General features: G+C 54.5%; 3 protein-coding genes across 3 annotated transcripts; all 3 read right to left on the minus strand.

Annotated features, from left to right (window-relative positions):
* Window positions 1–412: 412 nt before the first annotated feature.
* LOC128941702 (serine/threonine-protein kinase PAK 3-like) lies at window positions 413–7,284 on the minus strand. The gene is made up of 13 exons (XM_054283593.1): window positions 7,206–7,284; window positions 6,227–6,264; window positions 5,662–5,788; window positions 5,590–5,601; window positions 4,565–4,693; window positions 3,820–3,883; window positions 3,138–3,186; window positions 2,716–2,828; window positions 2,340–2,457; window positions 1,469–1,568; window positions 991–1,187; window positions 756–893; window positions 413–514 (listed from the first exon to the last, which is right to left on the minus strand). Exons 1-13 carry the CDS (start codon window positions 7,282–7,284, stop codon window positions 413–415), a joined length of 1,266 nt encoding a protein of 421 aa, XP_054139568.1.
* Window positions 7,285–10,581: 3,297 nt separating this feature from the next.
* Window positions 10,582–17,453, minus strand: LOC128941703 (serine/threonine-protein kinase PAK 3-like). The gene is made up of 13 exons (XM_054283594.1): window positions 17,375–17,453; window positions 16,396–16,433; window positions 15,831–15,957; window positions 15,759–15,770; window positions 14,734–14,862; window positions 13,989–14,052; window positions 13,307–13,355; window positions 12,885–12,997; window positions 12,509–12,626; window positions 11,638–11,737; window positions 11,160–11,356; window positions 10,925–11,062; window positions 10,582–10,683 (listed from the first exon to the last, which is right to left on the minus strand). The coding sequence occupies exons 1-13, from the start codon at window positions 17,451–17,453 to the stop codon at window positions 10,582–10,584; spliced, it is 1,266 nt and encodes a 421-aa protein (XP_054139569.1).
* A 3,297-nt stretch (window positions 17,454–20,750) lies between these two features.
* Window positions 20,751–27,622, minus strand: LOC128941705 (serine/threonine-protein kinase PAK 3-like). Its single transcript, XM_054283596.1, has 13 exons — window positions 27,544–27,622; window positions 26,565–26,602; window positions 26,000–26,126; window positions 25,928–25,939; window positions 24,903–25,031; window positions 24,158–24,221; window positions 23,476–23,524; window positions 23,054–23,166; window positions 22,678–22,795; window positions 21,807–21,906; window positions 21,329–21,525; window positions 21,094–21,231; window positions 20,751–20,852 (listed from the first exon to the last, which is right to left on the minus strand). Exons 1-13 carry the CDS (start codon window positions 27,620–27,622, stop codon window positions 20,751–20,753), a joined length of 1,266 nt encoding a protein of 421 aa, XP_054139571.1.

Below are 27,622 nucleotides of genomic sequence, written 5' to 3' on the forward strand. Positions count from 1 at the left end.
TCTACTTCAAAGCTTCCCTAAATTAACAACACTCTATCCTAAGCTAAACAATCCTCTACTATCCAAGCTCTCTACGTTCTATAGTCCTTAAAAGTTGATCCCTACATCTCCTAATTTTTTTAAACTTTCATCTTTTGCAGAAAGAAAAACAACAGAGCTTTAAATTGAACCTAACAACATATCTAACCCAACCTAACCTAACCTAACCTAACCTAACCTAACCTAACCTAACCGCTAACCTAACAGCTAACCTAACAGCTAACCTAAGAGCTAAACTGAGCAAATATTTACACTATCGTGTTTCCTATCTACAGCACAGCTCCTCTTCAAACTCGGGGGATGGCTGAAGCTCGGCCTAAAGATGACGCATCCCCTTTTCCCTCCTCTCGGCTGGCGGGGCATCAGGGCCTCCTCAGGCGCAGGTGTCTCCTCTCCAGTCTTCCTGCACTCGCTTGGCTGAGATGATCAGAGCAGCCAGGCTGGAGGCAGGATCGCCTGAGGTCACAAAGGGATGCTGCCCAGAGGAAAAAGAACAAAGAAAGGAACTCTTACTTTCCAGGATCACATCCTCGCGGGCTCAAGCAGGATCCCCTGGCTATCAGCAAGACACACATCGAGCACCGAGGGCAGCATGTCACCCTGCGCCTTCCTGTCCTGGCAGCTTTCTGTGCCACGTGGCCCACACTCCTCCTCCTCATCCCTTCATGCAGGTGTCCTCAGCTGCCAGGCCTTTTTGCCCCTTTGCTTTTCCTTACCTGTAGGAGCTCCTGGGCAGACCAGCGCCTGTCCTCATCTGCCTGCAGGCAGCAGCGGAGGAAGTCGCGCAGGAGAGCCGAGTGGTGCCTGGGGTTCTGCAGTTTTGGGGGCCCGTTCCTTTCTAGCAGTTCAAAAACCTACAGCACATGGATGCAAGAGGACACTCCACCTGCTCCTTTGCTAGCCACACACAGCTCTCTCCACACAGAGCCCTCTTGCTAAGCTGCACCTTACCCGGAGACGGGCTTCCCGCTGGTAAGGAGCTTCCCCTTCCACCATTTCCAGCCCCATGATCCCCAGGGACCAGATGTCCACTTTGGGGCCGTAGGCTTCTCCTCTCACCACCTCCGGTGCCATCCAGCTGGGAGTGCCGACGCTGGAGCTGCGCTTGCTGTGCTCAGGGCTGAGCTGAGCACAGAGGCCAAAGTCACCTGAGGACAAAAACAAAGCCTGTCAAAGCCAGCTACCACTGGCAAAGCGGCCAAAACCATTGCCCACTCCAAGCCTGACCAGGCCATGCTGAATCTAGCTGAAAAAGCAGCTGAGCCCTCTTTCCACGTGCCTGGAGCCAGGCAAATAAGGCATCGGCCGCTTCAAAAACACCCTGACGATTCACGCACTGGCCAAGCCGCGCTTCTGCCCCAGTGGCCGTCACCAAAATGCAAGCGCACGGCATATGCTGGACATGCTGCAGCCCAGCAGGGACACCCACCCAACTTGACGGATCCGTCCGTGCTCACAAGGACGTTGCAACTTTTGATGTCTCTGTGGATGACTTGGCGGCAATGAAGGAAATGCAGTCCTTGCAGGCACTGAGAGAGAAGAAGGAGGGAGGGAAAGTTAACGTGCAGGATCTGATTTCATCCCACCCGCAAGGAAAGAGCTCAACGGGATTGGCGGCTTTCTCAGGGAATTGTGAGCCAGGGCGAAACATCACGCTGCTGTCATCATGAAGAGCTTGCTGCTTCAACACTCTTGGAAGTTTTTTCTAGATTTCCAAGCAAAGGCACCTGGGCTCCCAAAAGTTCCACCGGCCTTGGGTAGGAAGCGCGTCACCTTTGGCTGGGAGGCGGCACGGTAAAGAATTTTGGGGAAGCCTAGTGGCAGCAGAAGAGGAAGCTGCTGGTGACAGCAGCACCTTCGAGCTGTTCCAGAATGCATCGCCATCCAGGCTGCAATGCTATCCTTTGAAGCTGAGGACAGCTCTTTGCCCTTAGCTTGAAATTCTGCCACCCGCATGCTGCCTTCCAGTGGCAAGCAATGTAGGACAGACAGACAGGCTCCAGGCAAACATTCCCAGGCAAAGCTGAGAAGAGGAAGAAAGAGAAATTGAGCCAGTGAGCGAGCACCAAGGCCAGACAACAGACAGGATGGAAGAGTGCAAGAACAGAGCCTGAGGAGTGCGAGGGCACCGGCAGGCAGTACACTTCCCATGCTCTTTCTTCTCCTGTGTGGCATGAGAGCAGCAACAGCAGCAGCAGCAGCAAAAGAAGGGTGAGAGCAAGAAATCTCGGCTCTCCTTAAGCTCCAGCTGGCAAGCAGCATCCGGGCAGGCTTGGGCAAGCACAAGCGGGATCCCTCACCTCCCGACAGACAGCGCCTATCTGTCCTTCCTCCAGGTACACTGCCCTCAGCACATCAAACAAGGTGCCGCCGTCCATGAACTCCATGGCCAGCCAGAGCTCCGCATCCACCAGGTAGCTGAAAGAAGAAAACTACGGCATGGAGAAACAGAATGGGCACAGCCTCAGTCACCCCAGGGCCTGAGCCAGGTTTTTGCAGCTGCTCTCCAAGCTACGTGGGCCACAAGAGACTATTGAACAGCAGCTCCACCTCCTCCCACGCTCTGGAGACCAGCAGAGAAATCATCCCCAGCTCTGTTCTCTGCCAGTGACCAAAGGGCATCGTCTCTTTGCGCTTGCACCAGCTAAAGCTACATTGACACCAGAATATGCCAACCTGTCTAAGTAGGTAACGATATTGGGACTCCTGTTGTCCCTCATGGCCAGGATTTCATTGGCAGCCAGCTCCTCGGACATCTCCTCCTCGAGTGACATGATCTTGATTGCCACCTGCAATGACATTGGCCACCGGTACCTTGAGAAGACGCACCCTGCTCGAGATCACAAGGAGCACGGAGCGAGTGCTGGTGCAATGAGGCAGCACGCTGGGCCAAAGCGCCTTGTCACTAGACAGCAGAGCTTAGCAGAAGCACCAAAGGCCAGCCCAAATGCATTCTGCCCCCTGAGCCTAGACTGCATTTCAGAGGAACAGCCTCTGCTGCAGACATGGAGCTGCCACCCAAACCTCCAAGCAGAGCTCACAGCAGCGGGCAAAGCGCTCCGGAGCTGCAAAATGGCATGGGGCTGTTGGCACTTTACCTGTTGTCCGCTGCTGGTGTCAAGGGCTTTATAAACAGCTCCAAACCCCCTAGAAAGACAAAAGCAGCAGAAAGACACCTTTATCCCTTTGGCAGTGAAAGCAAGCCCAGGTAGCAGATCTCCCCAGGCTGCCTGGACGCCTTCCTCAGAAAAAATGCCTGGCTGCAGCATCTCTTCTGCCAACGGCACCTCAGCCCATCAGCCCTCTGCCATGCGGCGCAGGCTGTCCGAGGGAACACTAAGGTGCAGCATGAAGACCAAGGGCCGCTGGAAATCTCCAAGGCGCACGCCCTGCCAGGTCATTTCACAACCTAAGGGGAACTCTCTCCTTGTGCGGGTGTGCATGCATGTGTGTGTCAAAAAAGGGAGAACAATTTGAGTCAGAAGACTGTCCTTGACAATCTGACCTTTCTTGGATGGCAAGGTGCTCTTTCAGGCCCGAAAGCTGCAGGGGCAGGGGTTTTCCCAGCTCCTGCTCCTCACTGCTGCAAGCAAGACACTGCCAGCATCAACTTGTCTTTGATGAGGCCTTTGGATTGCTCTGACCAAGCAGTCCGGGCAGGCCACACGAGGTCAAGCCAGAGCCTGACCATGATTGGGGCTTGCCTGACTTCACGCTTGATATTGCACCAGCCAAAGACCTGGTCCACACTTTTGTAAAATGAGCTGACGTCACGCTTACCCTCGCCCGAGTTCCTCAAATGCCGTGTATTTGCCTGTTGGCCGGCCCGGACTCACGATGCTCCCTGAAAGACAAAAGCAGTGCAGGGTGCTCACTGGCACACAGAGACGCCGCTGCCCAGAGCGTCCCAAAGGCAGCCCCACTGCCCGCAGCTCTGGGCCCTTTGCGGTCCCTCGGCTTCCAGCTGCTGAGACCAGCAAGTGGGAGGGCCATCTTCTCCACCTTTCATCAGGTGGCCTTTCCAAGAAGGCCTTGATTTCTTTCAAGAGCAGCATCCCACGCGATAAGCCAAAATGATGAGCCCTTAAGAAGGGGGCCCTAAGAGGTAACCAAGGGCCTTTGCAGCCTCCTCACTCACACCCACCATCACTGGCAGGTCCACTGCCAGGGGCACAAAGTGTCTGGGCCGGAGGAGAAGTAAGAACCAGAGCCAGAAAACAGCTGGCGCCAGACAGCTGCCTGGGCAATAGTCACTTGCTAGGTGCCAGCCTTCTGCTCAAGCAGAAACAATCTCTGCTTTTGTCTTTGGCCCACAAGGCAGCCCAGGCAGGGCCAAGCCAGGCCCAGCCGCCCTCACAGGCAGCAGGGACTCCCTGAGCGCTGCCGCGCTGCCTCAGAGCACAACAACACCTTCTGCAGAGAGGCCTAAGTGCCTCTGAGACCGAGGGGCAGCATCTGGCGCAGCCTACACCCAGACACGCGCACAACACCCTGCTCTGGCAGACAAGAAATGCACCGGACGTACTCAGTGTCTTCAGGCCCTCCCTCATCTCGGGCTGCTGGGCTGCGCTGCTGCAGGAAGTGCCGGCAGCGGGGGTTGAGCTGGCTGCTGCAGGCCACGCTGGTCCGGCGGCACCAGGCTGAATGGCAGAGCCTGTCTTGCGCTGGGACAAGAAAGGATTGCCCGTCAGAAGGGTGGCTGGCACACATGCCCCCCCTAAGCGCACGGCAAAAGCAAGGCCTTGGGAAGGTGCTGCCAGCCACGGCCAGGCCTCTCCAGCTGGGGCAGTTCCCATGTCCCCTTCTCAAAGGCACCTTCGGGAGAAGCCCAAAGGCTACTGGCATCCAGCCCCTCCCGACCACCTCCATGCTCCACGTCTTCAGCTGTTCTGCAAGACACTGGCAACAAGGTATCGATGGGGCTGCCAAGATCCACAAAGAGATCAGAGCAGGGCCCCAGAGCCTTGCTGCTTTCCTCCTCCTGTCTTTTCCTGGGCAATGAAATCAGCCCGGAGTTGGCACGCAACAGTCTGCTCAGAAGCCCGCAGCGTGTCCCTTCTCTGATCTGTTTCACGGATTTCCCTTCTCTATGGCAGCCTTTAGGGAGCGGCCCTTGGGAGCCGCCTTCCAGCCCTGCCCAGACCCACCGGCCCTTTTACAGTGCAGGCCTGCCGAGGATTCTCCTCTCCAAACTCTGCTCTGACCAGCTGGAAGGGAAGCACAGCCTGAAGCTAATTAGTCCACGGAGAGGGCAGGTCCCTTCCAGGGCCCAGTGTCTCCCAGGTACCCTGCAAGGCTGTCAACTGCGAATTTGGGCCGCGCTGTCCGCTGACCACTGGCAGCCTGCACTGACCACGGGCACAAGGGGCTGACTCCTACACTGAGAGTCACTGAATGCTGCCTCCTGTCTGATCCCAAGAGACACTCTGGCACCCTCTCAGCATCCCAGCTTAAATGTCAAACTTCAGAACCCATTGGCCAGGGCTCCGCGGCTTGCCTGAAGCCGCACTACGCCTCAGCAGGCACACGGCCGCCAGCATCTTCCGCCACGAGCAACAAGGGCTGCTCCAAAACGGGGAAGCCTGGCCCTGCACCAAAGGCAGTGCCAAGCTCAGCTGTCACTTACTGGCTCAGCAAGTTCAGGCTGTGAAGGGACAGCAGCTGAAGGCTTCATCTTCCTTTGCTCCTCTTCAGCCTCTTCCTCAATGACAGAGGCAGCCAGAGGAGCTGCTGACCCTGCTGTTGTGCCCTGCAGGCAGACAGAAGTGAGAGAGATGGGCAAAAGCCAGTGCCTTAGGAGCTGCTTTCTATTGAGCTGGGAAAGGACCCAGAAGAAGGGCAAATCATAGACTTGGATACAAGTGGGCCTCTGAGTCACGCAAACCCGAGGAAGTTGGCTGAATGAGCTGCTACTCCATCTTGCTGTGCATTTGAGCTTCCCTGCTGCCTAGAAGCAGCAAGATGCCTCGGAGCTGTCCCATTTGCCTTTCATCTCTTGAAAGGCTCTTCACTGGAAAATCAGCAAACAGCCAGTGCTCCCTTTGCTACTGCTGATGCCAGCGGGCAGCTGGCCTTTCCTTCAGCCTCCCACGCCGGCACTCCACACTGGGCTGCAACAGGCCAAGCTGGCAGAATTGCTGCACCATTCTCACACGCCAGCAACGGCACAGCTTCCTTTGCCACTCACCAAAGGACAGGCATGTCTCCATCCGCGTGTCAGGTGACCTGCAGCCAGCAAGGCAAAAGGAACCAGAGGCCCTTAGAAAAGTGCCTGTGCTGGCCACTCCCACAGCACAAGGCAGCCCCAACACAGAGCATTTCCCTTTCCCAACATGCCTCCAGGAGCAACAGCTCTTTCCCACAGCAAGCAAGAGAACAACAAGGACGCTAGAGGAGGCTCTGTCTGCATTTGGGCCTCTTTTGCAAGGAGAGAAATAGGAAGACGGTGCTGGAAATGCCCGCTGCTCTTCAAAACTTTGAGCTCCTCTTGTGCCCAACAGCTCAAGCTGCATTTCCCTCTTCTCTTTCCTGCATTTTCCTTATACATTCTTTTAAATGGCATGCCCTAATTCCCATCCCTTGGCTGAAGATGATAGCCCAGCAAAGCTTCCACAAAGGGTCCCTTCCCTGTGGCAGCTCCCTGCTGAAGCAGCCCAGGAACAGCTGCTGGGCTCAGTAGCAAACCCTCCCTGCACTGCAGTTTCTGCTGCATCGCCAAGGCAATCGCAGTCTTGGCACAGCATCAAAGGCTCAAGTCATGCAGCCAAGGCCTCTAAGGGGCAGAATATGGAGCAAAAGGTGCTTTCCTTCACTCCTGGAGAGAACCACTGAGTTGGTAGAAGTACTTCTGAGGATCTCCCCTCAGGGTCTGCAATTTGCAGCTTGTCTTGCTTGAAGCAGCAAGCCGAGGAAATGACGGACTCCGCTGCCACGCACTCTCCCGGGGAAGGAAGGCAACCGCTGCAGGTTGCATGGCAAATACTCTGCACGCGCCACCCAGTACAGATGCCCCCTTTGGAGCTGATGCTGCTGGCAGGACATTGACCAAAGCGGTGGCACCTTCAGGGCCATTTTGTTCCCACAGAAACTGGGCCACTGGTGCGGCATAAAGAGCAGAGCCAAGCAAAAGTCGGGGGATGCCAGCCCCAGGAGAAACCTTTACTTACGAGTCAGCTGGGTCAGGTAGTAGCCAGAATAGACAACAGAAAAGACGGTGCAAACGGCGGCACAGACTTGCCCGATCATTTTGGCAGCGCTGTGCGCGTTTGCACGCTGAGTACCACCCAAGGGAAAGCCAAGACTCCTCTCGGGGTGCAGGCCGTCTGCTGAGAGCTCCTTGAGCACAAGGATCCTCCTGCAGGGAGCCAGCGGAAGAGCTGCTCTGGACGACCAGGCCTGGCGCGCACCGGGACAACGCTGTGCTGACAGCACTGTGACGTGGCACCTCTGGCTTGACCTCACAAAGGCAGCTGCTCTGGGGCTTTCTTGTGCCCAGCAAGACAACCTTCTGTACAGCTAATGCAAAAGAAAAGCCTGGGAAATTCTCCTCACTCACAAAGGCAGTGCTCAAGGCATCCCAGGGGAACTCAGAAAATGCGCCAATCCAAGCAGCATTCAAGCAATGCAAGCAAACATGACTTTTGGTCCCCAAAGCTTTGACTGAAAGCAAGTCTGCTTCTTCTAGGTGGCATCCTAGCTGGTTTGGAAAATGTCACTAACTTCTTCAGTGACATTTAGATGGCAAACAAAGCAAAGACAATAAATTTCCAGGACTATTGTAGGCTGCAGTTGCTCCTTGAACACGCGGGCGCATGCTGACCTATGGAGGGGCTTGGCAGCTGGCCTGCAAGCACAGCCGAGTTCATGGAAGAAATAGCAGTTGATGGTTTTTGAGTGTATCCATAGCAAGGAAGAAGACAAGGCTGTCAGCATGGAAACCCATTAGAAGAGATAATGGAAAACTTGCGTATGCTAGACTAGGTGCCTAAGTAGATGTGCATACGTGCCTCATAAATTTCTGTAAAACTTTTGCCAGTTATATTGACGTTAATTGCTTTGCACCACTGGATAGAAGAAGTTATTGTGATGTAGTTAGTGACTTGAGATCACGCTTTGTTAAGAGTGTATAAGCTGGAGAACATGCAGAATGAAAAAAACAAACCTTTTTCTTCTTGGACCGTGATCACGTGTGTATGTCACGTCTGGCCTAACGGTGATGCTTGCCCCATCTCTGGGTCAAGAAACAAGTCTTGTCTGACTGGTAACTTTTCAACAAGCTGAGAAAGAAATTAGTACCTGGACATGCAGGTTTCTGAAGGGAGGAAAGAAAAGTGTTGACAAGAATAAAGCTAAGTTTTAAATGCCTGAAACACTCAAACATGACATGTTGTGGGATAGTGTACCATATGTTAGACAGAGGCAAAACAAACCACAACTCATTAGTATCTGGACTTCATTGCCCACTATGCTTAGAAATGTTGCTTGAAGGCACTTTGTGTCAAGGATCCAGTTCCTGTAGATGACTGTCGACGTAGATCAAAATCCTACCAACAAATCAGTGTCAAAACCAGCAAGAGGGAGACTTTTGTCCTTGGCAGTAGCTTCCAGGTGCTCCTGGAAGTCACCAGGCCTAGACACAAAGATGTGTATTCAACGGAGGCAGAGAAGCATCATGCTTAGCTCTAAATGTGACCTTTGCTAGCAGATCATACTAGCAGCTACTAAATTACATTTCTTCTGCTCTTAGCCAGAGCCAAGATGGGAATCAAAGTCTAGATCACAGGAGAAGATCACACGAGCCTCAGCTTTTCCAGAAGAGGAAAACTACAAAGGATAGTAAATTTGCGTCGCATTTACAGGCTATTTTTGCAGATCGATAGACAAGGGATGAAGCTTAAAAGATGAGAGCAAAGGAAAATCAACAGATGTGCTGAAAGGGAGTGAAGAGGAAGGAGACCTCAAATTAACTGAAAAGCTGCACAGAAAGCTTCTCTACTTTGTGCACTTGCCTCAAGTTTTAAATGGCAAAATCTAGGAGTATTTCCAACTTAGTTTTATTAATTCTAGAAGAAAGACAATCAAAACGGTGTGCTTCTGCTTACAGTATGAAGTAAAGCACAGGAAGCCATTAGAGTAAGAAAAATTGTGTTCAGAAGGCTGAGGCAGCCTTAGGGGTAGGAGGCATGGGGACTGCTGTTAGGGACTGCTCAGGGACTGGGTGCTCCTTGAAGGTTGCCCACAGGCCTGAGTTCCACGCCTGTGGGCAACCTTCAAGGAGCACCCAGTCCCTGAGCAGTCCCTAACAGTGCGTATGCCAGCAGATGGAGGCGAAGCGGAGCCCCAGCTCGGTGGGAAAAGGGCCGGGGTGGGGAGCCGTGCTCAGCAGGGGCTCCTGCATCAAATTGCTCAAAGACAGGCGTGCTATGGTGTGTGCATGTTTCCAACACCTGGCAACAGCAGGCTGGCCCAGATGTGGGAAAAGGCCAAGGAGGCAGCAGAGTGGGAATGGGGCTCTGCAGGAGGCCCGGGCGGTTGCACACCCCTGTGGGGGATGAGGCTGGCCCAGAGGGTCCCTGGGGGTCTGGGGTGAAAAGGGGGGAGAAGAGAAGCAGGGAGGAAATGCCAGATGCCGCTGTGAGAATGCCATTCCGTCCCACAGGTGACATAGTGAGAGGAGGGTGGCAACAAAATGGTGATTGCTGCTGATCAGCCTGACATCTTCAAGACAAGAGGCCCAGAAAGGACTGCACATCTGCCTCCTAGTGTTGTCCTGAATGGGAGCTCATTACCCGGTGTTCATTACCTGTAGGTCTCTCAGCTTCCCGCAGGCATGCCACACTTGCGGTAAGCAAAGCTGCTTACCTCCCTATGTTCTTTGGGCCTCTGAAAGGGACTGTCCACTTAGCTGCAGCCTGGCAAGGAAGGGAGTCTTACAACACTGTGGATATTTTCGACTTTTATTGACACTCGGGCTGAAACCAAGTATCCCCTCGCTGCTTCTCCATCTTCAGCATTCTGTCCTGCAGGTGGCCTGCTCAGGCTGACAGCTTGGAGCGCCTGCAGGCTCCAGTTCTACTGCAGCCCAGCTTTTCCTCTCACTGCTTAATTCTTATTATGACAATTCTTTCATTTCTACTTCAAAGCTTCCCTAAATTAACAACACTCTATCCTAAGCTAAACAATCCTCTACTATCCAAGCTCTCTACGTTCTATAGTCCTTAAAAGTTGATCCCTACATCTCCTAATTTTTTTAAACTTTCATCTTTTGCAGAAAGAAAAACAACAGAGCTTTAAATTGAACCTAACAACATATCTAACCCAACCTAACCTAACCTAACCTAACCTAACCTAACCTAACCTAACCGCTAACCTAACAGCTAACCTAACAGCTAACCTAAGAGCTAAACTGAGCAAATATTTACACTATCGTGTTTCCTATCTACAGCACAGCTCCTCTTCAAACTCGGGGGATGGCTGAAGCTCGGCCTAAAGATGACGCATCCCCTTTTCCCTCCTCTCGGCTGGCGGGGCATCAGGGCCTCCTCAGGCGCAGGTGTCTCCTCTCCAGTCTTCCTGCACTCGCTTGGCTGAGATGATCAGAGCAGCCAGGCTGGAGGCAGGATCGCCTGAGGTCACAAAGGGATGCTGCCCAGAGGAAAAAGAACAAAGAAAGGAACTCTTACTTTCCAGGATCACATCCTCGCGGGCTCAAGCAGGATCCCCTGGCTATCAGCAAGACACACATCGAGCACCGAGGGCAGCATGTCACCCTGCGCCTTCCTGTCCTGGCAGCTTTCTGTGCCACGTGGCCCACACTCCTCCTCCTCATCCCTTCATGCAGGTGTCCTCAGCTGCCAGGCCTTTTTGCCCCTTTGCTTTTCCTTACCTGTAGGAGCTCCTGGGCAGACCAGCGCCTGTCCTCATCTGCCTGCAGGCAGCAGCGGAGGAAGTCGCGCAGGAGAGCCGAGTGGTGCCTGGGGTTCTGCAGTTTTGGGGGCCCGTTCCTTTCTAGCAGTTCAAAAACCTACAGCACATGGATGCAAGAGGACACTCCACCTGCTCCTTTGCTAGCCACACACAGCTCTCTCCACACAGAGCCCTCTTGCTAAGCTGCACCTTACCCGGAGACGGGCTTCCCGCTGGTAAGGAGCTTCCCCTTCCACCATTTCCAGCCCCATGATCCCCAGGGACCAGATGTCCACTTTGGGGCCGTAGGCTTCTCCTCTCACCACCTCCGGTGCCATCCAGCTGGGAGTGCCGACGCTGGAGCTGCGCTTGCTGTGCTCAGGGCTGAGCTGAGCACAGAGGCCAAAGTCACCTGAGGACAAAAACAAAGCCTGTCAAAGCCAGCTACCACTGGCAAAGCGGCCAAAACCATTGCCCACTCCAAGCCTGACCAGGCCATGCTGAATCTAGCTGAAAAAGCAGCTGAGCCCTCTTTCCACGTGCCTGGAGCCAGGCAAATAAGGCATCGGCCGCTTCAAAAACACCCTGACGATTCACGCACTGGCCAAGCCGCGCTTCTGCCCCAGTGGCCGTCACCAAAATGCAAGCGCACGGCATATGCTGGACATGCTGCAGCCCAGCAGGGACACCCACCCAACTTGACGGATCCGTCCGTGCTCACAAGGACGTTGCAACTTTTGATGTCTCTGTGGATGACTTGGCGGCAATGAAGGAAATGCAGTCCTTGCAGGCACTGAGAGAGAAGAAGGAGGGAGGGAAAGTTAACGTGCAGGATCTGATTTCATCCCACCCGCAAGGAAAGAGCTCAACGGGATTGGCGGCTTTCTCAGGGAATTGTGAGCCAGGGCGAAACATCACGCTGCTGTCATCATGAAGAGCTTGCTGCTTCAACACTCTTGGAAGTTTTTTCTAGATTTCCAAGCAAAGGCACCTGGGCTCCCAAAAGTTCCACCGGCCTTGGGTAGGAAGCGCGTCACCTTTGGCTGGGAGGCGGCACGGTAAAGAATTTTGGGGAAGCCTAGTGGCAGCAGAAGAGGAAGCTGCTGGTGACAGCAGCACCTTCGAGCTGTTCCAGAATGCATCGCCATCCAGGCTGCAATGCTATCCTTTGAAGCTGAGGACAGCTCTTTGCCCTTAGCTTGAAATTCTGCCACCCGCATGCTGCCTTCCAGTGGCAAGCAATGTAGGACAGACAGACAGGCTCCAGGCAAACATTCCCAGGCAAAGCTGAGAAGAGGAAGAAAGAGAAATTGAGCCAGTGAGCGAGCACCAAGGCCAGACAACAGACAGGATGGAAGAGTGCAAGAACAGAGCCTGAGGAGTGCGAGGGCACCGGCAGGCAGTACACTTCCCATGCTCTTTCTTCTCCTGTGTGGCATGAGAGCAGCAACAGCAGCAGCAGCAGCAAAAGAAGGGTGAGAGCAAGAAATCTCGGCTCTCCTTAAGCTCCAGCTGGCAAGCAGCATCCGGGCAGGCTTGGGCAAGCACAAGCGGGATCCCTCACCTCCCGACAGACAGCGCCTATCTGTCCTTCCTCCAGGTACACTGCCCTCAGCACATCAAACAAGGTGCCGCCGTCCATGAACTCCATGGCCAGCCAGAGCTCCGCATCCACCAGGTAGCTGAAAGAAGAAAACTACGGCATGGAGAAACAGAATGGGCACAGCCTCAGTCACCCCAGGGCCTGAGCCAGGTTTTTGCAGCTGCTCTCCAAGCTACGTGGGCCACAAGAGACTATTGAACAGCAGCTCCACCTCCTCCCACGCTCTGGAGACCAGCAGAGAAATCATCCCCAGCTCTGTTCTCTGCCAGTGACCAAAGGGCATCGTCTCTTTGCGCTTGCACCAGCTAAAGCTACATTGACACCAGAATATGCCAACCTGTCTAAGTAGGTAACGATATTGGGACTCCTGTTGTCCCTCATGGCCAGGATTTCATTGGCAGCCAGCTCCTCGGACATCTCCTCCTCGAGTGACATGATCTTGATTGCCACCTGCAATGACATTGGCCACCGGTACCTTGAGAAGACGCACCCTGCTCGAGATCACAAGGAGCACGGAGCGAGTGCTGGTGCAATGAGGCAGCACGCTGGGCCAAAGCGCCTTGTCACTAGACAGCAGAGCTTAGCAGAAGCACCAAAGGCCAGCCCAAATGCATTCTGCCCCCTGAGCCTAGACTGCATTTCAGAGGAACAGCCTCTGCTGCAGACATGGAGCTGCCACCCAAACCTCCAAGCAGAGCTCACAGCAGCGGGCAAAGCGCTCCGGAGCTGCAAAATGGCATGGGGCTGTTGGCACTTTACCTGTTGTCCGCTGCTGGTGTCAAGGGCTTTATAAACAGCTCCAAACCCCCTAGAAAGACAAAAGCAGCAGAAAGACACCTTTATCCCTTTGGCAGTGAAAGCAAGCCCAGGTAGCAGATCTCCCCAGGCTGCCTGGACGCCTTCCTCAGAAAAAATGCCTGGCTGCAGCATCTCTTCTGCCAACGGCACCTCAGCCCATCAGCCCTCTGCCATGCGGCGCAGGCTGTCCGAGGGAACACTAAGGTGCAGCATGAAGACCAAGGGCCGCTGGAAATCTCCAAGGCGCACGCCCTGCCAGGTCATTTCACAACCTAAGGGGAACTCTCTCCTTGTGCGGGTGTGCATGCATGTGTGTGTCAAAAAAGGGAGAACAATTTGAGTCAGAAGACTGTCCTTGACAATCTGACCTTTCTTGGATGGCAAGGTGCTCTTTCAGGCCCGAAAGCTGCAGGGGCAGGGGTTTTCCCAGCTCCTGCTCCTCACTGCTGCAAGCAAGACACTGCCAGCATCAACTTGTCTTTGATGAGGCCTTTGGATTGCTCTGACCAAGCAGTCCGGGCAGGCCACACGAGGTCAAGCCAGAGCCTGACCATGATTGGGGCTTGCCTGACTTCACGCTTGATATTGCACCAGCCAAAGACCTGGTCCACACTTTTGTAAAATGAGCTGACGTCACGCTTACCCTCGCCCGAGTTCCTCAAATGCCGTGTATTTGCCTGTTGGCCGGCCCGGACTCACGATGCTCCCTGAAAGACAAAAGCAGTGCAGGGTGCTCACTGGCACACAGAGACGCCGCTGCCCAGAGCGTCCCAAAGGCAGCCCCACTGCCCGCAGCTCTGGGCCCTTTGCGGTCCCTCGGCTTCCAGCTGCTGAGACCAGCAAGTGGGAGGGCCATCTTCTCCACCTTTCATCAGGTGGCCTTTCCAAGAAGGCCTTGATTTCTTTCAAGAGCAGCATCCCACGCGATAAGCCAAAATGATGAGCCCTTAAGAAGGGGGCCCTAAGAGGTAACCAAGGGCCTTTGCAGCCTCCTCACTCACACCCACCATCACTGGCAGGTCCACTGCCAGGGGCACAAAGTGTCTGGGCCGGAGGAGAAGTAAGAACCAGAGCCAGAAAACAGCTGGCGCCAGACAGCTGCCTGGGCAATAGTCACTTGCTAGGTGCCAGCCTTCTGCTCAAGCAGAAACAATCTCTGCTTTTGTCTTTGGCCCACAAGGCAGCCCAGGCAGGGCCAAGGCAGGCCCAGCCGCCCTCACAGGCAGCAGGGACTCCCTGAGCGCTGCCGCGCTGCCTCAGAGCACAACAACACCTTCTGCAGAGAGGCCTAAGTGCCTCTGAGACCGAGGGGCAGCATCTGGCGCAGCCTACACCCAGACACGCGCACAACACCCTGCTCTGGCAGACAAGAAATGCACCGGACGTACTCAGTGTCTTCAGGCCCTCCCTCATCTCGGGCTGCTGGGCTGCGCTGCTGCAGGAAGTGCCGGCAGCGGGGGTTGAGCTGGCTGCTGCAGGCCACGCTGGTCCGGCGGCACCAGGCTGAATGGCAGAGCCTGTCTTGCGCTGGGACAAGAAAGGATTGCCCGTCAGAAGGGTGGCTGGCACACATGCCCCCCCTAAGCGCACGGCAAAAGCAAGGCCTTGGGAAGGTGCTGCCAGCCACGGCCAGGCCTCTCCAGCTGGGGCAGTTCCCATGTCCCCTTCTCAAAGGCACCTTCGGGAGAAGCCCAAAGGCTACTGGCATCCAGCCCCTCCCGACCACCTCCATGCTCCACGTCTTCAGCTGTTCTGCAAGACACTGGCAACAAGGTATCGATGGGGCTGCCAAGATCCACAAAGAGATCAGAGCAGGGCCCCAGAGCCTTGCTGCTTTCCTCCTCCTGTCTTTTCCTGGGCAATGAAATCAGCCCGGAGTTGGCACGCAACAGTCTGCTCAGAAGCCCGCAGCGTGTCCCTTCTCTGATCTGTTTCACGGATTTCCCTTCTCTATGGCAGCCTTTAGGGAGCGGCCCTTGGGAGCCGCCTTCCAGCCCTGCCCAGACCCACCGGCCCTTTTACAGTGCAGGCCTGCCGAGGATTCTCCTCTCCAAACTCTGCTCTGACCAGCTGGAAGGGAAGCACAGCCTGAAGCTAATTAGTCCACGGAGAGGGCAGGTCCCTTCCAGGGCCCAGTGTCTCCCAGGTACCCTGCAAGGCTGTCAACTGCGAATTTGGGCCGCGCTGTCCGCTGACCACTGGCAGCCTGCACTGACCACGGGCACAAGGGGCTGACTCCTACACTGAGAGTCACTGAATGCTGCCTCCTGTCTGATCCCAAGAGACACTCTGGCACCCTCTCAGCATCCCAGCTTAAATGTCAAACTTCAGAACCCATTGGCCAGGGCTCCGCGGCTTGCCTGAAGCCGCACTACGCCTCAGCAGGCACACGGCCGCCAGCATCTTCCGCCACGAGCAACAAGGGCTGCTCCAAAACGGGGAAGCCTGGCCCTGCACCAAAGGCAGTGCCAAGCTCAGCTGTCACTTACTGGCTCAGCAAGTTCAGGCTGTGAAGGGACAGCAGCTGAAGGCTTCATCTTCCTTTGCTCCTCTTCAGCCTCTTCCTCAATGACAGAGGCAGCCAGAGGAGCTGCTGACCCTGCTGTTGTGCCCTGCAGGCAGACAGAAGTGAGAGAGATGGGCAAAAGCCAGTGCCTTAGGAGCTGCTTTCTATTGAGCTGGGAAAGGACCCAGAAGAAGGGCAAATCATAGACTTGGATACAAGTGGGCCTCTGAGTCACGCAAACCCGAGGAAGTTGGCTGAATGAGCTGCTACTCCATCTTGCTGTGCATTTGAGCTTCCCTGCTGCCTAGAAGCAGCAAGATGCCTCGGAGCTGTCCCATTTGCCTTTCATCTCTTGAAAGGCTCTTCACTGGAAAATCAGCAAACAGCCAGTGCTCCCTTTGCTACTGCTGATGCCAGCGGGCAGCTGGCCTTTCCTTCAGCCTCCCACGCCGGCACTCCACACTGGGCTGCAACAGGCCAAGCTGGCAGAATTGCTGCACCATTCTCACACGCCAGCAACGGCACAGCTTCCTTTGCCACTCACCAAAGGACAGGCATGTCTCCATCCGCGTGTCAGGTGACCTGCAGCCAGCAAGGCAAAAGGAACCAGAGGCCCTTAGAAAAGTGCCTGTGCTGGCCACTCCCACAGCACAAGGCAGCCCCAACACAGAGCATTTCCCTTTCCCAACATGCCTCCAGGAGCAACAGCTCTTTCCCACAGCAAGCAAGAGAACAACAAGGACGCTAGAGGAGGCTCTGTCTGCATTTGGGCCTCTTTTGCAAGGAGAGAAATAGGAAGACGGTGCTGGAAATGCCCGCTGCTCTTCAAAACTTTGAGCTCCTCTTGTGCCCAACAGCTCAAGCTGCATTTCCCTCTTCTCTTTCCTGCATTTTCCTTATACATTCTTTTAAATGGCATGCCCTAATTCCCATCCCTTGGCTGAAGATGATAGCCCAGCAAAGCTTCCACAAAGGGTCCCTTCCCTGTGGCAGCTCCCTGCTGAAGCAGCCCAGGAACAGCTGCTGGGCTCAGTAGCAAACCCTCCCTGCACTGCAGTTTCTGCTGCATCGCCAAGGCAATCGCAGTCTTGGCACAGCATCAAAGGCTCAAGTCATGCAGCCAAGGCCTCTAAGGGGCAGAATATGGAGCAAAAGGTGCTTTCCTTCACTCCTGGAGAGAACCACTGAGTTGGTAGAAGTACTTCTGAGGATCTCCCCTCAGGGTCTGCAATTTGCAGCTTGTCTTGCTTGAAGCAGCAAGCCGAGGAAATGACGGACTCCGCTGCCACGCACTCTCCCGGGGAAGGAAGGCAACCGCTGCAGGTTGCATGGCAAATACTCTGCACGCGCCACCCAGTACAGATGCCCCCTTTGGAGCTGATGCTGCTGGCAGGACATTGACCAAAGCGGTGGCACCTTCAGGGCCATTTTGTTCCCACAGAAACTGGGCCACTGGTGCGGCATAAAGAGCAGAGCCAAGCAAAAGTCGGGGGATGCCAGCCCCAGGAGAAACCTTTACTTACGAGTCAGCTGGGTCAGGTAGTAGCCAGAATAGACAACAGAAAAGACGGTGCAAACGGCGGCACAGACTTGCCCGATCATTTTGGCAGCGCTGTGCGCGTTTGCACGCTGAGTACCACCCAAGGGAAAGCCAAGACTCCTCTCGGGGTGCAGGCCGTCTGCTGAGAGCTCCTTGAGCACAAGGATCCTCCTGCAGGGAGCCAGCGGAAGAGCTGCTCTGGACGACCAGGCCTGGCGCGCACCGGGACAACGCTGTGCTGACAGCACTGTGACGTGGCACCTCTGGCTTGACCTCACAAAGGCAGCTGCTCTGGGGCTTTCTTGTGCCCAGCAAGACAACCTTCTGTACAGCTAATGCAAAAGAAAAGCCTGGGAAATTCTCCTCACTCACAAAGGCAGTGCTCAAGGCATCCCAGGGGAACTCAGAAAATGCGCCAATCCAAGCAGCATTCAAGCAATGCAAGCAAACATGACTTTTGGTCCCCAAAGCTTTGACTGAAAGCAAGTCTGCTTCTTCTAGGTGGCATCCTAGCTGGTTTGGAAAATGTCACTAACTTCTTCAGTGACATTTAGATGGCAAACAAAGCAAAGACAATAAATTTCCAGGACTATTGTAGGCTGCAGTTGCTCCTTGAACACGCGGGCGCATGCTGACCTATGGAGGGGCTTGGCAGCTGGCCTGCAAGCACAGCCGAGTTCATGGAAGAAATAGCAGTTGATGGTTTTTGAGTGTATCCATAGCAAGGAAGAAGACAAGGCTGTCAGCATGGAAACCCATTAGAAGAGATAATGGAAAACTTGCGTATGCTAGACTAGGTGCCTAAGTAGATGTGCATACGTGCCTCATAAATTTCTGTAAAACTTTTGCCAGTTATATTGACGTTAATTGCTTTGCACCACTGGATAGAAGAAGTTATTGTGATGTAGTTAGTGACTTGAGATCACGCTTTGTTAAGAGTGTATAAGCTGGAGAACATGCAGAATGAAAAAAACAAACCTTTTTCTTCTTGGACCGTGATCACGTGTGTATGTCACGTCCGGCCTAACGGTGATGCTTGCCCCATCTCTGGGTCAAGAAACAAGTCTTGTCTGACTGGTAACTTTTCAACAAGCTGAGAAAGAAATTAGTACCTGGACATGCAGGTTTCTGAAGGGAGGAAAGAAAAGTGTTGACAAGAATAAAGCTAAGTTTTAAATGCCTGAAACACTCAAACATGACATGTTGTGGGATAGTGTACCATATGTTAGACAGAGGCAAAACAAACCACAACTCATTAGTATCTGGACTTCATTGCCCACTATGCTTAGAAATGTTGCTTGAAGGCACTTTGTGTCAAGGATCCAGTTCCTGTAGATGACTGTCGACGTAGATCAAAATCCTACCAACAAATCAGTGTCAAAACCAGCAAGAGGGAGACTTTTGTCCTTGGCAGTAGCTTCCAGGTGCTCCTGGAAGTCACCAGGCCTAGACACAAAGATGTGTATTCAACGGAGGCAGAGAAGCATCATGCTTAGCTCTAAATGTGACCTTTGCTAGCAGATCATACTAGCAGCTACTAAATTACATTTCTTCTGCTCTTAGCCAGAGCCAAGATGGGAATCAAAGTCTAGATCACAGGAGAAGATCACACGAGCCTCAGCTTTTCCAGAAGAGGAAAACTACAAAGGATAGTAAATTTGCGTCGCATTTACAGGCTATTTTTGCAGATCGATAGACAAGGGATGAAGCTTAAAAGATGAGAGCAAAGGAAAATCAACAGATGTGCTGAAAGGGAGTGAAGAGGAAGGAGACCTCAAATTAACTGAAAAGCTGCACAGAAAGCTTCTCTACTTTGTGCACTTGCCTCAAGTTTTAAATGGCAAAATCTAGGAGTATTTCCAACTTAGTTTTATTAATTCTAGAAGAAAGACAATCAAAACGGTGTGCTTCTGCTTACAGTATGAAGTAAAGCACAGGAAGCCATTAGAGTAAGAAAAATTGTGTTCAGAAGGCTGAGGCAGCCTTAGGGGTAGGAGGCATGGGGACTGCTGTTAGGGACTGCTCAGGGACTGGGTGCTCCTTGAAGGTTGCCCACAGGCCTGAGTTCCACGCCTGTGGGCAACCTTCAAGGAGCACCCAGTCCCTGAGCAGTCCCTAACAGTGCGTATGCCAGCAGATGGAGGCGAAGCGGAGCCCCAGCTCGGTGGGAAAAGAGCCAGGGTGGGGAGCCGTGCTCAGCAGGGGCTCCTGCATCAAATTGCTCAAAGACAGGCGTGCTATGGTGTGTGCATGTTTCCAACACCTGGCAACAGCAGGCTGGCCCAGATGTGGGAAAAGGCCAAGGAGGCAGCAGAGTGGGAATGGGGCTCTGCAGGAGGCCCGGGCGGTTGCACACCCCTGTGGGGGATGAGGCTGGCCCAGAGGGTCCCTGGGGGTCTGGGGTGAAAAGGGGGGAGAAGAGAAGCAGGGAGGAAATGCCAGATGCCGCTGTGAGAATGCCATTCCGTCCCACAGGTGACATAGTGAGAGGAGGGTGGCAACAAAATGGTGATTGCTGCTGATCAGCCTGACATCTTCAAGACAAGAGGCCCAGAAAGGACTGCACATCTGCCTCCTAGTGTTGTCCTGAATGGGAGCTCATTACCCGGTGTTCATTACCTGTAGGTCTCTCAGCTTCCCGCAGGCATGCCACACTTGCGGTAAGCAAAGCTGCTTACCTCCCTATGTTCTTTGGGCCTCTGAAAGGGACTGTCCACTTAGCTGCAGCCTGGCAAGGAAGGGAGTCTTACAACACTGTGGATATTTTCGACTTTTATTGACACTCGGGCTGAAACCAAGTATCCCCTCGCTGCTTCTCCATCTTCAGCATTCTGTCCTGCAGGTGGCCTGCTCAGGCTGACAGCTTGGAGCGCCTGCAGGCTCCAGTTCTACTGCAGCCCAGCTTTTCCTCTCACTGCTTAATTCTTATTATGACAATTCTTTCATTTCTACTTCAAAGCTTCCCTAAATTAACAACACTCTATCCTAAGCTAAACAATCCTCTACTATCCAAGCTCTCTACGTTCTATAGTCCTTAAAAGTTGATCCCTACATCTCCTAATTTTTTTAAACTTTCATCTTTTGCAGAAAGAAAAACAACAGAGCTTTAAATTGAACCTAACAACATATCTAACCCAACCTAACCTAACCTAACCTAACCTAACCTAACCTAACCTAACAGCTAACCTAACAGCTAACCTAACAGCTAACCTAAGAGCTAAACTGAGCAAATATTTACACTCTCGTGTTTCCTATCTACAGCACAGCTCCTCTTCAAACTCGGGGGATGGCTGAAGCTCGGCCTAAAGATGACGCATCCCCTTTTCCCTCCTCTCGGCTGGCGGGGCATCAGGGCCTCCTCAGGCGCAGGTGTCTCCTCTCCAGTCTTCCTGCACTCGCTTGGCTGAGATGATCAGAGCAGCCAGGCTGGAGGCAGGATCGCCTGAGGTCACAAAGGGATGCTGCCCAGAGGAAAAAGAACAAAGAAAGGAACTCTTACTTTCCAGGATCACATCCTCGCGGGCTCAAGCAGGATTCCCTGGCTATCAGCAAGACACACATCGAGCACCGAGGGCAGCATGTCACCTTGCGCCTTCCTGTCCTGGCAGCTTTCTGTGCCACGTGGCCCACACTCCTCCTCCTCATCCCTTCATGCAGGTGTCCTCAGCTGCCAGGCCTTTTTGCCCCTTTGCTTTTCCTTACCTGTAGGAGCTCCTGGGCAGACCAGCGCCTGTCCTCATCTGCCTGCAGGCAGCAGCGGAGGAAGTCGCGCAGGAGAGCCGAGTGGTGCCTGGGGTTCTGCAGTTTTGGGGGCCCGTTCCTTTCTAGCAGTTCAAAAACCTACAGCACATGGATGCAAGAGGACACTCCACCTGCTCCTTTGCTAGCCACACACAGCTCTCTCCACACAGAGCCCTCTTGCTAAGCTGCACCTTACCCGGAGACGGGCTTCCCGCTGGTAAGGAGCTTCCCCTTCCACCATTTCCAGCCCCATGATCCCCAGGGACCAGATGTCCACTTTGGGGCCGTAGGCTTCTCCTCTCACCACCTCCGGTGCCATCCAGCTGGGAGTGCCGACGCTGGAGCTGCGCTTGCTGTGCTCAGGGCTGAGCTGAGCACAGAGGCCAAAGTCACCTGAGGACAAAAACAAAGCCTGTCAAAGCCAGCTACCACTGGCAAAGCGGCCAAAACCATTGCCCACTCCAAGCCTGACCAGGCCATGCTGAATCTAGCTGAAAAAGCAGCTGAGCCCTCTTTCCACGTGCCTGGAGCCAGGCAAATAAGGCATCGGCCGCTTCAAAAACACCCTGACGATTCACGCACTGGCCAAGCCGCGCTTCTGCCCCAGTGGCCGTCACCAAAATGCAAGCGCACGGCATATGCTGGACATGCTGCAGCCCAGCAGGGACACCCACCCAACTTGACGGATCCGTCCGTGCTCACAAGGACGTTGCAACTTTTGATGTCTCTGTGGATGACTTGGCGGCAATGAAGGAAATGCAGTCCTTGCAGGCACTGAGAGAGAAGAAGGAGGGAGGGAAAGTTAACGTGCAGGATCTGATTTCATCCCACCCGCAAGGAAAGAGCTCAACGGGATTGGCGGCTTTCTCAGGGAATTGTGAGCCAGGGCGAAACATCACGCTGCTGTCATCATGAAGAGCTTGCTGCTTCAACACTCTTGGAAGTTTTTTCTAGATTTCCAAGCAAAGGCACCTGGGCTCCCAAAAGTTCCACCGGCCTTGGGTAGGAAGCGCGTCACCTTTGGCTGGGAGGCGGCACGGTAAAGAATTTTGGGGAAGCCTAGTGGCAGCAGAAGAGGAAGCTGCTGGTGACAGCAGCACCTTCGAGCTGTTCCAGAATGCATCGCCATCCAGGCTGCAATGCTATCCTTTGAAGCTGAGGACAGCTCTTTGCCCTTAGCTTGAAATTCTGCCACCCGCATGCTGCCTTCCAGTGGCAAGCAATGTAGGACAGACAGACAGGCTCCAGGCAAACATTCCCAGGCAAAGCTGAGAAGAGGAAGAAAGAGAAATTGAGCCAGTGAGCGAGCACCAAGGCCAGACAACAGACAGGATGGAAGAGTGCAAGAACAGAGCCTGAGGAGTGCGAGGGCACCGGCAGGCAGTACACTTCCCATGCTCTTTCTTCTCCTGTGTGGCATGAGAGCAGCAACAGCAGCAGCAGCAGCAAAAGAAGGGTGAGAGCAAGAAATCTCGGCTCTCCTTAAGCTCCAGCTGGCAAGCAGCATCCGGGCAGGCTTGGGCAAGCACAAGCGGGATCCCTCACCTCCCGACAGACAGCGCCTATCTGTCCTTCCTCCAGGTACACTGCCCTCAGCACATCAAACAAGGTGCCGCCGTCCATGAACTCCATGGCCAGCCAGAGCTCCGCATCCACCAGGTAGCTGAAAGAAGAAAACTACGGCATGGAGAAACAGAATGGGCACAGCCTCAGTCACCCCAGGGCCTGAGCCAGGTTTTTGCAGCTGCTCTCCAAGCTACGTGGGCCACAAGAGACTATTGAACAGCAGCTCCACCTCCTCCCACGCTCTGGAGACCAGCAGAGAAATCATCCCCAGCTCTGTTCTCTGCCAGTGACCAAAGGGCATCGTCTCTTTGCGCTTGCACCAGCTAAAGCTACATTGACACCAGAATATGCCAACCTGTCTAAGTAGGTAACGATATTGGGACTCCTGTTGTCCCTCATGGCCAGGATTTCATTGGCAGCCAGCTCCTCGGACATCTCCTCCTCGAGTGACATGATCTTGATTGCCACCTGCAATGACATTGGCCATCGGTACCTTGAGAAGACGCACCCTGCTCGAGATCACAAGGAGCACGGAGCGAGTGCTGGTGCAATGAGGCAGCACGCTGGGCCAAAGCGCCTTGTCACTAGACAGCAGAGCTTAGCAGAAGCACCAAAGGCCAGCCCAAATGCATTCTGCCCCCTGAGCCTAGACTGCATTTCAGAGGAACAGCCTCTGCTGCAGACATGGAGCTGCCACCCAAACCTCCAAGCAGAGCTCACAGCAGCGGGCAAAGTGCTCCGGAGCTGCAAAATGGCATGGGGCTGTTGGCACTTTACCTGTTGTCCGCTGCTGGTGTCAAGGGCTTTATAAACAGCTCCAAACCCCCTAGAAAGACAAAAGCAGCAGAAAGACACCTTTATCCCTTTGGCAGTGAAAGCAAGCCCAGGTAGCAGATCTCCCCAGGCTGCCTGGACGCCTTCCTCAGAAAAAATGCCTGGCTGCAGCATCTCTTCTGCCAACGGCACCTCAGCCTATCAGCCCTCTGCCATGCGGCGCAGGCTGTCCGAGGGAACACTAAGGTGCAGCATGAAGACCAAGGGCCGCTGGAAATCTCCAAGGCGCACGCCCTGCCAGGTCATTTCACAACCTAAGGGGAACTCTCTCCTTGTGCGGGTGTGCATGCATGTGTGTGTCAAAAAAGGGAGAACAATTTGAGTCAGAAGACTGTCCTTGACAATCTGACCTTTCTTGGATGGCAAGGTGCTCTTTCAGGCCCGAAAGCTGCAGGGGCAGGGGTTTTCCCAGCTCCTGCTCCTCACTGCTGCAAGCAAGACACTGCCAGCATCAACTTGTCTTTGATGAGGCCTTTGGATTGCTCTGACCAAGCAGTCCGGGCAGGCCACACGAGGTCAAGCCAGAGCCTGACCATGATTGGGGCTTGCCTGACTTCACGCTTGATATTGCACCAGCCAAAGACCTGGTCCACACTTTTGTAAAATGAGCTGACGTCACGCTTACCCTCGCCCGAGTTCCTCAAATGCCGTGTATTTGCCTGTTGGCCGGCCCGGACTCACGATGCTCCCTGAAAGACAAAAGCAGTGCAGGGTGCTCACTGGCACACAGAGACGCCGCTGCCCAGAGCGTCCCAAAGGCAGCCCCACTGCCCGCAGCTCTGGGCCCTTTGCGGTCCCTCGGCTTCCAGCTGCTGAGACCAGCAAGTGGGAGGGCCATCTTCTCCACCTTTCATCAGGTGGCCTTTCCAAGAAGGCCTTGATTTCTTTCAAGAGCAGCATCCCACGCGATAAGCCAAAATGATGAGCCCTTAAGAAGGGGGCCCTAAGAGGTAACCAAGGGCCTTTGCAGCCTCCTCACTCACACCCACCATCACTGGCAGGTCCACTGCCAGGGGCACAAAGTGTCTGGGCCGGAGGAGGAGTAAGAACCAGAGCCAGAAAACAGCTGGCGCCAGACAGCTGCCTGGGCAATAGTCACTTGCTAGGTGCCAGCCTTCTGCTCAAGCAGAAACAATCTCTGCTTTTGTCTTTGGCCCACAAGGCAGCCCAGGCAGGGCCAAGGCAGGCCCAGCCGCCCTCACAGGCAGCAGGGACTCCCTGAGCGCTGCCGCGCTGCCTCAGAGCACAACAACACCTTCTGCAGAGAGGCCTAAGTGCCTCTGAGACCGAGGGGCAGCATCTGGCGCAGCCTACACCCAGACACGCGCACAACACCCTGCTCTGGCAGACAAGAAATGCACCGGACGTACTCAGTCTCTTCAGGCCCTCCCTCATCTCGGGCTGCTGGGCTGCGCTGCTGCAGGAAGTGCCGGCAGCGGGGGTTGAGCTGGCTGCTGCAGGCCACGCTGGTCCGGCGGCACCAGGCTGAATGGCAGAGCCTGTCTTGCGCTGGGACAAGAAAGGATTGCCCGTCAGAAGGGTGGCTGGCACACATGCCCCCCCTAAGCGCACGGCAAAAGCAAGGCCTTGGGAAGGTGCTGCCAGCCACGGCCAGGCCTCTCCAGCTGGGGCAGTTCCCATGTCCCCTTCTCAAAGGCACCTTCGGGAGAAGCCCAAAGGCTACTGGCATCCAGCCCCTCCCGACCACCTCCATGCTCCACGTCTTCAGCTGTTCTGCAAGACACTGGCAACAAGGTATCGATGGGGCTGCCAAGATCCACAAAGAGATCAGAGCAGGGCCCCAGAGCCTTGCTGCTTTCCTCCTCCTGTCTTTTCCTGGGCAATGAAATCAGCCCGGAGTTGGCACGCAACAGTCTGCTCAGAAGCCCGCAGCGTGTCCCTTCTCTGATCTGTTTCACGGATTTCCCTTCTCTATGGCAGCCTTTAGGGAGCGGCCCTTGGGAGCCGCCTTCCAGCCCTGCCCAGACCCACCGGCCCTTTTACAGTGCAGGCCTGCCGAGGATTCTCCTCTCCAAACTCTGCTCTGACCGGCTGGAAGGGAAGCACAGCCTGAAGCTAATTAGTCCACGGAGAGGGCAGGTCCCTTCCAGGGCCCAGTGTCTCCCAGGTACCCTGCAAGGCTGTCAACTGCGAATTTGGGCCGCGCTGTCCGCTGACCACTGGCAGCCTGCACTGACCACGGGCACAAGGGGCTGACTCCTACACTGAGAGTCACTGAATGCTGCCTCCTGTCTGATCCCAAGAGACACTCTGGCACCCTCTCAGCATCCCAGCTTAAATGTCAAACTTCAGAACCCATTGGCCAGGGCTCCGCGGCTTGCCTGAAGCCGCACTACGCCTCAGCAGGCACACGGCCGCCAGCATCTTCCGCCACGAGCAACAAGGGCTGCTCCAAAACGGGGAAGCCTGGCCCTGCACCAAAGGCAGTGCCAAGCTCAGCTGTCACTTACTGGCTCAGCAAGTTCAGGCTGTGAAGGGACAGCAGCTGAAGGCTTCATCTTCCTTTGCTCCTCTTCAGCCTCTTCCTCAATGACAGAGGCAGCCAGAGGAGCTGCTGACCCTGCTGTTGTGCCCTGCAGGCAGACAGAAGTGAGAGAGATGGGCAAAAGCCAGTGCCTTAGGAGCTGCTTTCTATTGAGCTGGGAAAGGACCCAGAAGAAGGGCAAATCATAGACTTGGATACAAGTGGGCCTCTGAGTCACGCAAACCCGAGGAAGTTGGCTGAATGAGCTGCTACTCCATCTTGCTGTGCATTTGAGCTTCCCTGCTGCCTAGAAGCAGCAAGATGCCTCGGAGCTGTCCCATTTGCCTTTCATCTCTTGAAAGGCTCTTCACTGGAAAATCAGCAAACAGCCAGTGCTCCCTTTGCTACTGCTGATGCCAGCGGGCAGCTGGCCTTTCCTTCAGCCTCCCACGCCGGCACTCCACACTGGGCTGCAACAGGCCAAGCTGGCAGAATTGCTGCACCATTCTCACACGCCAGCAACGGCACAGCTTCCTTTGCCACTCACCAAAGGACAGGCATGTCTCCATCCGCGTGTCAGGTGACCTGCAGCCAGCAAGGCAAAAGGAACCAGAGGCCCTTAGAAAAGTGCCTGTGCTGGCCACTCCCACAGCACAAGGCAGCCCCAACACAGAGCATTTCCCTTTCCCAACATGCCTCCAGGAGCAACAGCTCTTTCCCACAGCAAGCAAGAGAACAACAAGGACGCTAGAGGAGGCTCTGTCTGCATTTGGGCCTCTTTTGCAAGGAGAGAAATAGGAAGACGGTGCTGGAAATGCCCGCTGCTCTTCAAAACTTTGAGCTCCTCTTGTGCCCAACAGCTCAAGCTGCATTTCCCTCTTCTCTTTCCTGCATTTTCCTTATACATTCTTTTAAATGGCATGCCCTAATTCCCATCCCTTGGCTGAAGATGATAGCCCAGCAAAGCTTCCACAAAGGGTCCCTTCCCTGTGGCAGCTCCCTGCTGAAGCAGCCCAGGAACAGCTGCTGGGCTCAGTAGCAAACCCTCCCTGCACTGCAGTTTCTGCTGCATCGCCAAGGCAATCGCAGTCTTGGCACAGCATCAAAGGCTCAAGTCATGCAGCCAAGGCCTCTAAGGGGCAGAATATGGAGCAAAAGGTGCTTTCCTTCACTCCTGGAGAGAACCACTGAGTTGGTAGAAGTACTTCTGAGGATCTCCCCTCAGGGTCTGCAATTTGCAGCTTGTCTTGCTTGAAGCAGCAAGCCGAGGAAATGACGGACTCCGCTGCCACGCACTCTCCCGGGGAAGGAAGGCAACCGCTGCAGGTTGCATGGCAAATACTCTGCACGCGCCACCCAGTACAGATGCCCCCTTTGGAGCTGATGCTGCTGGCAGGACATTGACCAAAGCGGTGGCACCTTCAGGGCCATTTTGTTCCCACAGAAACTGGGCCACTGGTGCGGCATAAAGAGCAGAGCCAAGCAAAAGTCGGGGGATGCCAGCCCCAGGAGAAACCTTTACTTACGAGTCAGCTGGGTCAGGTAGTAGCCAGAATAGACAACAGAAAAGACGGTGCAAACGGCGGCACAGACTTGCCCGATCAT

This window comes from Melozone crissalis, unplaced genomic scaffold (genome assembly GCF_028551555.1).
Source record: "Melozone crissalis strain CALT ecotype California unplaced genomic scaffold, PUWL_Pcris_2 ptg000036l_1, whole genome shotgun sequence".
Classification (NCBI taxonomy): Eukaryota; Metazoa; Chordata; class Aves; order Passeriformes; family Passerellidae; genus Melozone; species Melozone crissalis.

Excerpts from the sequence above, each read along its gene's own strand:
- LOC128941702 (XM_054283593.1), bottom strand. The coding sequence starts at position 7,284 with ATGATCGGGCAAGTCTGTGCCGCCGTTTGCACCGTCTTTTCTGTTGTC. Across the intron at positions 3,187-3,819 it reads TTTGAGGAACTCGGGCGAGG|GGGGTTTGGAGCTGTTTATA; the intron begins GTAAGCGTGACG and ends TTGTCTTTCTAG. Across the intron at positions 1,569-2,339 it reads TAGGCGCTGTCTGTCGGGAG|TGCCTGCAAGGACTGCATTT; the intron begins GTGAGGGATCCC and ends CTTCTCTCTCAG.
- LOC128941703 (XM_054283594.1), bottom strand. The coding sequence starts at position 17,453 with ATGATCGGGCAAGTCTGTGCCGCCGTTTGCACCGTCTTTTCTGTTGTC. Across the intron at positions 12,998-13,306 it reads ACACCAGCAGCGGACAACAG|GTGGCAATCAAGATCATGTC; the intron begins GTAAAGTGCCAA and ends ATGTCATTGCAG. Across the intron at positions 11,738-12,508 it reads TAGGCGCTGTCTGTCGGGAG|TGCCTGCAAGGACTGCATTT; the intron begins GTGAGGGATCCC and ends CTTCTCTCTCAG.
- LOC128941705 (XM_054283596.1), bottom strand. The coding sequence starts at position 27,622 with ATGATCGGGCAAGTCTGTGCCGCCGTTTGCACCGTCTTTTCTGTTGTC. Across the intron at positions 26,603-27,543 it reads CTACCTGACCCAGCTGACTC|GTCACCTGACACGCGGATGG; the intron begins GTAAGTAAAGGT and ends TGCTGGCTGCAG. Across the intron at positions 22,796-23,053 it reads ATCGTTACCTACTTAGACAG|CTACCTGGTGGATGCGGAGC; the intron begins GTTGGCATATTC and ends TTCTTCTTTCAG.